The following is an 11,170-nucleotide window of genomic DNA, read 5'->3' as shown; positions in this document are numbered from 1 at the left end:
AAAAAACAAGATTTGGTTTTTAAAAAGCCTTTTTCCAAAAGGTACATCTGGAAAAAGGGGGGTCGTCTTATAATCAGGGTCGTCTTATATTCGGGCCAATACGGTAGTTGTTAACTAATTTGGGGTCACTGTTACCTATATGTATGCTCTTCTTTTGTGTATTTATATGATACTGAACAAATATGGAATATACAAAAGCACATTCTGAAGCTTTGCCTAAGAGAAGGAAGTTCATCTAAGGCTAATCCTGATTCCTGAATCGAGTCACTTCCACATCTGTCCATATTTGTATCTTGTTATAAAACTCTGCTGCATTAAATATGAGTAAATCTGGTTGGAGATTATGAAGCTTACTCGGTTTTAATTTACAGCCTCAAGTATTCATTTCAAGTAGGATGGGTGGATTGGATTTGCTCACTTTATTCATAATATTGCTGATCTAATTAAAAATGAGTATGCTCATCTAATTTATATCTGAAATGCAGGTACATTTTTGTTTTCCAACTGCTTACCTTTAAATGTAGTAAAATCATAATGGCTAATGTGTCGAAACTAAACTAATAGCAGTTTTCGTTTCACAGGTGACTTTGTGAACTCAAATATCTTTAATCTCCCATTTTCTTTCCAGAACTGTCCCGCTGACGTTGTATTGTGCTTTCGGAATAATAACAGTGCGAAACCAGCAGCAAACATTGGATATCTTTTTTTTTTCCACATCTTGAATCTTTCCTTCTACCTTTGAAGACAGAAACTCAGTGAGGACCTCTCATCTTCGCCACTAACTGAGCTGTGTAGCTATTTATCTTTGTCTCGTCATCAATAGGCTGCTGTCTGTCTCTGTAGGTCACAGAGCACCTCCAGCCCGGAGTGGCCATCGCTGTGTGGCTGACAACACCAACCTCTATGTGTTCGGAGGATACAACCCAGACTACGACGAATCAGGTGGCTCGGAGAACGAAGACTACCCACTGTTCAGGGAGCTGTGGAGGTTCCACTTCGCCACAGGGACATGGCAACAGATCCGCACCGAGGGTTTTATGCCTACTGAACTGGCTTCAATGTCAGGTAACATGATTTTTTTTGTTTATATATATATATATAAAATGTAATATTTTTTTGGTTTAGTATAAATTATAGTATAGTATACATTTTTGTATAATTTATTGTTTTTAGTATATTATATAAAATTATTTTAAACCTCTTTACCTCACTTGACCATCTTCTGTGTACATCAAACAGCTGTTTTGCACGGAAACAACCTGCTTGTGTTTGGCGGGACCGGAATCCCGTTTGGGGAAAACAATGGGAATGATGTTCATGTCTGCAATGTTAAATACAAACGTTGGTCCCTCCTCAACTGCAGGGGCAAGAAACCCAATCGAATATATGGACAGGTACAAAAGCCTTAAAAAAAATTTTATATGATGTAACCTATTAATGAAAAGTAAGTGAACTAGTAAACATACTAACCTGCATAGATTAATTGAGTGATCCCTGATTTGTTTTTCAGGCGATGGCCATAATAAACGGCTTCCTCTATGTATTTGGAGGTACGACGGGCTACATCTACAGCACAGATCTCCACAGACTGGATCTGACGACACGTGAGTGGATTCATCTGAAACCCAACAACCCTCCAGATGACCTGCCTGAGGAGCGGTAAGTGACTTTTGACCTTTTAATTTTATTTTAAACAATGCTAGGGTCACTAAGCACATTTATGAACGCTGTCTGATGCTAAAATGTCAGTCTATGAGGAGATATGCCAAACTTCCTTCTAAATTTGTTTTGTATAGATATAGGCATGAGATAGCCCATGATGGACAGAGGATATATATTCTAGGAGGGGGAACTTCCTGGACTTCTTACCCATTAGACAAGGTACAAATGTTTCCATGAATCACCATTTTAGTCAGTGTTACATGACTTCATTTGTTTACTTGAACTAATGGGCCTTGCTCATGAAACCTGAAAACATCTCGGTGTAATTCATACTTCAATTGTCATATGTATTCAGGTTAGAAAATGTACATATTAAATGGATTAAGGATTTTTTTTTTTAGAAATTTTAATATAAATGACAGTTGTCCCAAATGTTTGTATTAGATACATGCATATAACCTTGAAACAAATTCCTGGGAGGAAATCACAACTAAGCCTCATGAAAGAATAGGTTAGTAATGCAATTCTCATCTTAATAAATTTGACATCTGACAATGGAAAGCAATTTGTATTGCATGCTTATTCTGTGCTTTTTTTCCCCCCAGGATACCCAGCCCCTCGGAGATGTCATAGTTGTGTGCAAATTAAAAATGGTAAGAAGTTAACAATGTAAATTTAATTTAAGTTACTTTGTAGAGCTCAGTGTGTGATCACTGTTGTTCTCTGTGACAGATGTATTTATATGTGGAGGTTACAATGGTGAAGTAATACTGGACGACCTGTGGAAAATCAACCTGCAGACGTTTCAGTGGAATAAACTACCTGCAGTGATGCCTGAACCTGCGTACTTCCACTGTGCTGCTGTTACCCCAGTCAGTTCAGTTTTGTTTTTTTGGTCATCTTCTTACATTTATTCTGCTGTTAATGGCGTTAACAAAGGGTTTCTTTTACACACGCAAGAGTCTAAAATCGTTCTAAACATCTTTTTTTTTTTATCTTTCAGGCTGGCTGCATGTACATCCACGGCGGCGTGGTGAACATCCATGAGAATAAGAGGACTGGTTCCTTGTTTAAGATCTGGCTGGTAGTGCCCAGTCTGCTGGAGCTGTGCTGGGAGCGTCTACTCAAAGCCTTCCCACACCTGGCCCAACTTACCCCGATACAGCTGCTAAACTTGGGCCTCACCCAGGAACTCATTGAACGCTTGAAATAAAGAGGCGAGGGAGCTGTGAGCGTGAGAGACAGATCGTGTATGTACTATGTGTGTACCGTTTTATTTCAATTTTTTAGTTTTCTTTTGTTTTTTGAAGCTGATCACGGGCAGGACAACGGCGCTTGAAGCCAGTTTGTGGACGAGAAGAACTGAATCGACTAAGGCACCCCATCCTAACACAGCCCGCCTTAAAACCAAAAACTGTAGGATGCCTTTTTTGTTTTTGCGTATGCACCTTTTAATGATTTGAAAATCAATACAAAACATAAATATCCATTAGAAGGCTCTTTTCTCAAACACTACAGGTCAGTGACCTGAATGAAAGCTGTTTTTTGTTTTCTTGAGATTGTATTGTTATTTATTGGCCTTCAGTAGTGATATTGAGTTGTTTTTACTGATGTATCTTAATTATATTTCCTCTCCCGTCAAAGAATGGAGTTTTATGAATCACCACACCACGGCGTGAATATTCAATCAGAAGTGATGTAATCGGTGTTCAATTAGCAATTAACTGTTTGGATATCTGAACAGACTTATGCAGAACTATTGATGCCTGGGATTGTGATTTAAGGTTTTACTTCAATGAAAATGGTGCAAAACAGTGTTGAAAAGTTGAATGTTTTAACAAAATGGGTTTTCAGAGATTGTTGATTTTTAGGTTGAATGCTGTTGCTCAGATCTGCAGTTTCATCTGCATTTAAGGCACAAACACCAGACCAAGTAATGTTTCAACAAAGCTGTACAGTCATAGCAGAGCTGTTCCCATGCTTCACCCAGTTTTGTAAACCAATCGTTACATCACTGTGAACAAGGTGCTCCTTAATTTACTTTTCATGCTTTTACTGAAATAAAATGTTTTTCCATAAACAAAATCAACCCTCATCCAAATGTTTAAACTGACACATTGACACATTTAATTGATCTAGTGCCTTTACTGAGCAAGATGTGATAATGTGCTAAATTAAACAAAGCCTTGCTAAAAGCACTTTATTATTTAACTCAAATTCTATTCTAGAAAAAGTTTCTAATACAACAAAGATGCGCACTTACTATTTTCATCAAGCTTTCTAGCACTTGATGTATTTACAGTAAATAAAACTACTTAAATTTAAAACTATTTGGTCAGCACAATGCTAATGATATTTTGGTCCTTGTGTATATCTGTACAGAAAAACGGATAACCTTCCTGTCATTTAGCAATGTAGCGGAGCATATTTTACTATGCTGACCTAAAGCTCTGAGTGATAATGTGCTAAATTAAACAAAGCCTTGCTAAAAGCACTTTATTATTTAACTCAAATTCTATTCTAGAAAAAGTTTCTAATACAACAAAGATGCGCACTTACTATTTTCATCAAGCTTTCTAGCACTTGATGTATTTACAGTAAATAAAACTACTTAAATTTAAAACTATTTGGTCAGCACAATGCTAATTATATTTTGGTCCTTGTGTATATCTGTACAGAACAACGGATAACCTTCCTGTCATTTAGCAATAATGTAGCGGAGCATATTTTACTATGCTGACCTAAAGCTCTGAATTCAAAACATCTCTGGTCGAAATGCCAAATACAGCATCTTGAATTCAGAGTTAATGCGTTTTGCCTTGTTGGGTTATTTAACCTGTTACAGTTCATGGCCATTGATTTAACTACACTCATTAGGCACCAGCAATTGATGTAGTTGAGTGAAATTTTAAAAGATTCATAATTGCTATTAATACACCCTTTGATTTATGTTGTCGAAGTAGCTTCTTTCTGGCATTAGGTCACATTCATGCCCATAATATGAGCCTACCCACCACCACCTGCATGACTGGATTCCTGTTTGCTTGGGTCAGGATTTAAGGGTGCTTTGTCATACAGGCGACGTGCAGACCGTGACAACTCCACATTTATTTCCAGAAATGATTTCAGCGAAACTTTTCACTCGGTCTGCATGGAGTGACGGGAGTCCCTACATTCGTGTTTTGTTTTTTTTTTGAGACAAAGGGTCCCGCTGGACTTCGCTTCCTCAGTTGTGAAGCAAATGTTCAAGGTACTCACCGGTTACCTGTAACTTGTGTTCCAGTTTTGTGTTTTATTGTTGAAAAATTAATAAACTTGTTCAAACTGGTGGCTGCATTGGATCTGCTATTCATACATACACAAGTTCAAGAAAAATTCATGAAAGGAATACAAAATTTATTAGTCCATTTTGATAGATGCGACATCTAATTCTTTTTTGTGAATGTTAAATATTTTTATGCATTTTCAAGTAAACAGTGAAATCGCTCCCAGCTTCTATCCGGCTCACAAGTAAGAGCTTGCATACTTGACATGCTGGAAAATATTCCAAATTTTACAGTAAGAATAAAGACAAGAATACACAAAAACACTATACATGTCAACAATAAAAGATAACGGAAAAAGTCATTTTTCTCAACATCCAAGAGGAGCAGGTGCAAAAAAGTACAAAGCCAGAAGAATAAGGTACACGACCACCAGAGCCGTTCCTGTTCAAAAAAAAAAAGTAATTAATTACTATTTTATGTAACAATGCAGCCTGAACTAATTGTACTAATCGAACCAAACTGTATTACATTTAATGATGCTAATAACTGTCTTAAGCACAAGAGAAATTCACAAACAAACTGATATACATACGTTAGTTAATACATTATACCTTAAATTTATATTATTTTATTAGCTCACCCAAAAATGAAAATTACGTTATCAGCCTTTATCAGGTTATCAAACCTGTATGACTTGCTTTCTTCAGTGGAATACAAAGAAGTGATTTATAGCAGAATGTCCAAGCTTTTCTTTTCATACAATGAAAGTAAATGGTGATCATGGCTGTCAGGCAGGATTTTCAAGGCTGTTCCTTACATAAAGGTATTGTACAGTAACATGATGGTGCGTAAATGATGATAGAAGTTTAATTTTGTACAAACCATTCATCCAATCAATAATACTAATAATAACACTTACCCTGGAAGTAGTCTGACTTTCCATCCATAAATATGTAGTTGACCAGAATAACGCTAAAGATGCTTGCCCAGAGGTGTAAATCACTGAATACGAGAACGAATCCAACATCCTTGGGAGAAACAGAAAGAACTTGTGTCATACTGCAGAACAGAGTAACAGAAACAACTCTTTTTTTTTTTTTGTTTTTTTTTTTGAGTGTGACTTACATAAAAAGCATTGAACAAGATCAGTAGCGGTATCTGCAACATGCACACCTGAACCGCAATACAGCTCCCCACTTCCAGGCTACATGATAACAAATACCCATATTAAAGCCACATCCAGATTACATAGTGAAAATAGTGAAATGCACATCTATTTTAACACCAAATTATTGTAACCTGAGGCTGATGTTGTTCTGAAGAGCAAACTGGATCCCATTGACTATCTCAGGAAGCTCGGGAACCATGGCCAAGACAGTAACTCCAATAAAATACTGCAATATTTATAATATGTGAATATTCAAGATTAACTACAGAGCAGGAACAGGGACTGTGCATAGGAGATATTTAATTGAATTCCATTTGTGAAACATAAAAATGGGAAAAACATTCATTTTATTAAAAAAATTACTTTTATAAATTATTTTACAGTAATATAAAAAAAACTATCAAACCAAAATAACCTGAAAATCATAAAATAAAATAAATTCCATATGTAAAATAAATGAAGGAATAATTTAAGTATTTTTTAAACCTTATATTTTACTTTATTTAAAAATAAAATAAAATGTACCTGTGAGACACTGGAGTTGGAGATGATAGGTTTGATGTGCTCAGTGCTGAGATCAGCGCAAGCTGCCATCATTACTGTAGCCAAAATGAGCACCACTACAGCTCTCGATCTAGACCAGTGAACCACTGCACCATGGTCACTAACAACTAACACAAACAGAACAATTAGTACAATAAATAATAAAACATCATACAACCAGAATGGCATAATCCAAAAGCAAAACCACAAATACGCACCATGACAGTGGGTATCACTGATGTGGATATCATAAATATGCGAATGAGTCTTAAGGGTGAAGATCAGACCAATGAGATATGCAGCAGGCAACAGGACAGAGATTGTGTACACTAAAGGCCTGAAAACAAAGACGTCATTTATGCATTTGAAAGTCTTTATGTAGTAAAACAAATGCGTTTAGATACTCACTCGATATGACTCAAAAAAAGAGGTCGGTTGTTTTCGCTCTGTAGGAAAACATCATGGCCATATATTTAACTACTGTGCTTTGCATCATTAAAATATGTCTAAATGACTTGAATTTTATTAAGTAAACAACGAACCAGGTCGTAGTGGCAGTTATTACATAAGAAGGGCTTTGTGGTGTTACCAGGCGAGTTGTTACATCCCTCACATATAAAGTTTCCATAAGCCTTTGAAAACAGCGTGGGGGCGAAAACACCTGTGGCCAGACAGAGGTGAAAGGTCAAAAATAATTCAATCTACTTAATAAATACAGTGAATTTTTAGCTCTCTCACCTCCTATTGATATAAAGAGCAGAGCTGAGCTGACTCCTGCCGACCTGCTGTTGAACCGCTGCTCTCTGTGTTTGCAGCCGCCGATGATCATACAGATGCCCTAAAACACACTCACACAGAATGCAGCTGTTAGAGGAAATGTTATAATGTACATGGCAGTTTTTAGAGAGTGTGAGGAAGCAGCAGCAGCAGCAGCACAGGAACACACACACATAAACACACACACTCGCTCTCACAGGTATGAAGAGGATGCAGCCCAGCAGTGTGCCGGTCAGAGCAGATTTGACGATCTCTGCGTAGCAGTTGTTTCCTGCGCGATGACCCTGCAGCAAAGCTGTGATGTAGAAGGCCATCTCCGTAATCGAGCCGAACGTGGCGTTTACTACCGCTCCCACTGCAAAGTTACTCTGTGCGGAAATACTACAGGGAAAACAATGGTATTCACACAGTAAAATGTATCTTTCTTTTGAACAAATTATTTTAAATAATTATTAGTAAAAAGCAGAAGAAAATACTCTGAGGAAAGTAATAATACATTACAATATAAATTATAAAAATATTAACCATAATATAAAAACTATAAAAATATTAACCTAAAACAGGTACAAACAAACATCCTTTTAGCAATCAAGTTAGGATTTTTAATGTTACCTTGCTATCCCCATCCCAATGTAGTAAGACAATGGGATAATAGAGCTCACTGCTGTGGCAAACTTTGCCTCTGAGCTCACATAATAATTATCTTTGTCCATATAGCCGATCACCAGAGTGATAATAACAAGAGGCAACAGATCTGAATAAAGTTTTTTTAAAGATCTTACCATGACAAAAAATGGTGCATATCATTTGTACAATAAAGCTAGCAAAAGGTATTTATCAACAGGTACAATTTCAGTGTTATTTACACACCAAAAAAAAAAAAAAAAAAAAAAAAAAAAAAAAAAAAAAAAAAAAAAAAAAAAAAAAAAAAAAAAAAAAAAAAAAAAAAAAAAAAAAAATTTAAGTTTTTTTAAAAAAAAAAAAAAAAAAAAAAAAAAAAAAAAAAGTGTAGAAACATTTTTCACTCAGAAATTTCTAGTAAATTTCACAAACAAGTACAAAGAAATGACAATTAAAAAAATTAATAAATGCAAAATATCTGAAGGGAAAAAACAAAATGGTATTTACTCCAATCATTTTTGTTTAGTGTATTATTTAATAAGTATATATTTATTTACTTTTTACTATGTATTATTTTTACACATCTTATTATATTTTCATGATTATTTATTTTCACCTCGGGTTTTATCATTAGTTTTTCCCACCCTGTATATTTCACAAAAATTAAATAAATCATAAATAAAAAAGGTACCATTTTATGTGAGCGAGTTTTATAAACACCAATAACAAAGGATACTGACAGCAAACACATTGATCCCATCCACAGTAAATTTGTAGTAGTACCAGTTAAAGGCACGGTAACAGCACAGCAGAACTCTGGTCTCACAACCTTGTGGCTAAAGAAAAGAAAACATGGCAACCATTAGTACAAAAAAAAGATGATCTACTAATGTAAACAGCAGAATAATGCTTACTTTTTTCACAGTCCGAATTATGACCTCCTCTGGTGGCATAAGCAGGATGATGCTCAAGGTCCTGACGTTCATCTTTGACACCGGGATGGTGAAAACCAGCATCCAGGACAGGAAGATAGCCAGGAAATGAACCACAGCCAGCAGGGGGTATCCCAACACCAGCCAAACATACGTACTCAGCCGACACTAGAAAGTAAACATTAAGATATAAATTTTATGAATTCAAATTTTAGTCTTACCCCTCATTGGTCTTCAAACCAGCAACTCAATCAAGAATGATTTACAGTATAATGATGGCCTACCAGCTAAATAAACTGCTCAAAACGGACAAGTCTCACCCAGTAACGAGTCTGTTTTGGAGGCGGTGTAGTTAAAGGGATTTCTGTGGTGATGGCAGGAGCGGAGCGCAGCAGAGGTGTAGACTCTTTCACCTCCGAAGTCTCCTTTATCTCATCCACCTCCGGAATGGCCTCACAATGTGGGAATTTCATACAACATTTCCTCACCAGGCTGCTGCTCTGAAAGAAGAATTTAAAAACGTGCAGTCAGACGAGAGAATTCACATTCGGATTTGAAATCAGTGACGGTGAATCCTTGGAAGTCAAAATTGATTAAAACATGGAAAACCGCAGAATTTGGAATGAATGTCATCTGCCATGCTGCAGGCATTAAGAGAAGCTTATTTAACTAGGCTTTGCAGATCGAATCAACAGTGTGACAGAATTTTCAAAAATACAGTACATGAATAGGCTACCTGTATGTGTTTGAGGAAAGTTCTGCAGATTTCTCACTTACTTTCTGTAATGCCTTTCCAAATGGCCATAAGAAATAACCTGACAGCTGCAAACAGAGCTTTCCTATCATAAAATATGAGAGAACAGATTCAAATGAGAATAAAGTGTCAAATGCAACTGGAATGGACTATTAATAAGAATGAGTTAACAAAAGAACCCTGACATACCATATGGGATCCCAGCAATGGTGCAAAACATCAGCAGACTAACCAAGAAGTAAAATAAGGAGATCCACCAGCCAAAGAGCAATACATATATCACATTCCCAAAAGTGACCAGTGATCCTAAGAGTAAAAACATCACAGTTAACAAACACACTATAATTTAAACATTCAAACCACACTTAAAGATTCAGGAATGCCACTGCATAGACTGCAACATATAAAAATCACATGGCATCTGCAAACAAATGATGCTAGACTTTTCTCAGACAATTAATTCTGGTCACAAACTGGTGACATTTTAGTGAATTGTTCTTTCTTGAAAGGCATGTTTGCACTTTTTAAATGTATTTTTTTTTTACTTTGTTTAACAATTTTTAATCTATAGCAATGACATCAATACATTTATAATGTTCAGTAATTTTTGGGATGCATCAAATTTTCTCATTAAAGTTTTTCTAACCTGAATGATGTTTGATATAGTTGAGGTCAGAATAAAGCTCTTTAACTACATCAGATCTGTCTTCAATGGGTCGTTCGGTTACATGACTCTTCCATTTCCTGAAACCAAACTGGCATACAGACATAAACAAATCATTTGAAACATTTCCTCCACTTATTCCAAGGATTGTTCTGTTTTCTTTTTCTCACTCTGGAAAAATCTCTGACTGTTAAAACAGTAATATTTAATAAGTGCTCATATTTACACACCCTGTAGTTGTTGGCAAGTTTATGTGCCTCCACCTCGTTTTCTGCTCGGATGGTGGTTCTGATGCTCGCTTCCTGCCAGACATCATCTGTGCACCGTGAATGCAGGGAATGCCCTGAAGAAAACAAAGAACAAAATTATTAATCTTTTTTTTTTTTGAGAAAAGTCTGCAATAATTCTTTGGAATAAAAAGGGTGATTGCTTGTTCTTCCAAGGGCCAATTTCATAGCTAGTATTTCTTGCATATACTTTGCACAATTAAATAATATTTTCACACATTTTGCAGAGTAATGCAGCTGGATTAGAAAAGATGCATAATAAAAATATTAATCTCAAGCATATTTTGCTAAATTTTGGGGGGACGTTATTAAATTATTATTATTATTTAAAAAATACTAATTAAAATTTTTTTTTTTTAAATATTAATAATTTTTATACAGTAAATATAGAAATGGTTAGAAGCTTATCTGACTTGCTTTATATTATGAACACTTTAAAAATGCAGTAATTTCCCAAATAGATTCCTAACCCTTTTTAGTGTTATTTTAATATAAT

At 35.6% G+C, this 11,170-nt stretch overlaps 2 protein-coding genes across 3 annotated transcripts in view; one reads left to right on the top strand and one right to left on the bottom strand.

Moving 5' to 3' along the window:
- LOC107725611 (kelch domain-containing protein 10-like) overlaps positions 1-4,054 on the top strand; it is an 8,821-nt gene extending 4,767 nt beyond the window's left edge. For both annotated transcript variants that reach the window (XM_016534937.1, XM_016534935.1), the window contains 8 exons: positions 844-1,065; positions 1,240-1,394; positions 1,511-1,659; positions 1,797-1,881; positions 2,107-2,173; positions 2,268-2,315; positions 2,395-2,534; positions 2,666-4,054. In XM_016534937.1, coding sequence (XP_016390423.1) covers positions 844-1,065; positions 1,240-1,394; positions 1,511-1,659; positions 1,797-1,881; positions 2,107-2,173; positions 2,268-2,315; positions 2,395-2,534; positions 2,666-2,875 — 1,076 coding nt within the window. In that variant the 3' untranslated portion in view covers positions 2,876-4,054. The remainder of the gene's footprint in view (positions 1-843; positions 1,066-1,239; positions 1,395-1,510; positions 1,660-1,796; positions 1,882-2,106; positions 2,174-2,267; positions 2,316-2,394; positions 2,535-2,665) is intronic.
- Positions 4,055-5,041: 987 nt separating this feature from the next.
- LOC107725610 (low affinity vacuolar monovalent cation/H(+) antiporter-like) overlaps positions 5,042-11,170 on the bottom strand; it is an 8,129-nt gene continuing 2,000 nt past the window's right edge. The window contains exons 3-20 of the mRNA XM_016534934.1: positions 10,618-10,730; positions 10,370-10,478; positions 9,913-10,029; positions 9,747-9,808; positions 9,290-9,469; positions 8,952-9,137; positions 8,774-8,873; positions 8,029-8,170; positions 7,614-7,797; positions 7,378-7,477; positions 7,182-7,300; positions 7,048-7,085; positions 6,858-6,976; positions 6,622-6,767; positions 6,228-6,322; positions 6,054-6,132; positions 5,848-5,956; positions 5,042-5,369 (exon numbers count right to left, since the gene is read on the bottom strand). Of these exons, the coding sequence (XP_016390420.1) occupies positions 5,296-5,369; positions 5,848-5,956; positions 6,054-6,132; positions 6,228-6,322; positions 6,622-6,767; positions 6,858-6,976; positions 7,048-7,085; positions 7,182-7,300; positions 7,378-7,477; positions 7,614-7,797; positions 8,029-8,170; positions 8,774-8,873; positions 8,952-9,137; positions 9,290-9,469; positions 9,747-9,808; positions 9,913-10,029; positions 10,370-10,478; positions 10,618-10,730 (2,072 nt within the window). The 3' untranslated portion in view covers positions 5,042-5,295. The remainder of the gene's footprint in view (positions 5,370-5,847; positions 5,957-6,053; positions 6,133-6,227; positions 6,323-6,621; positions 6,768-6,857; positions 6,977-7,047; positions 7,086-7,181; positions 7,301-7,377; positions 7,478-7,613; positions 7,798-8,028; positions 8,171-8,773; positions 8,874-8,951; positions 9,138-9,289; positions 9,470-9,746; positions 9,809-9,912; positions 10,030-10,369; positions 10,479-10,617; positions 10,731-11,170) is intronic.

This window comes from Sinocyclocheilus rhinocerous, unplaced genomic scaffold (assembly GCF_001515625.1).
Source record: "Sinocyclocheilus rhinocerous isolate Xijiao unplaced genomic scaffold, SAMN03320098_v1.1 scaffold153, whole genome shotgun sequence".
NCBI classification, from domain to species: domain Eukaryota; kingdom Metazoa; phylum Chordata; class Actinopteri; order Cypriniformes; family Cyprinidae; genus Sinocyclocheilus; species Sinocyclocheilus rhinocerous.
Note: the sequence above shows the minus strand (reverse complement) of the source record. Positions and strands in the feature narration are given on the sequence as shown.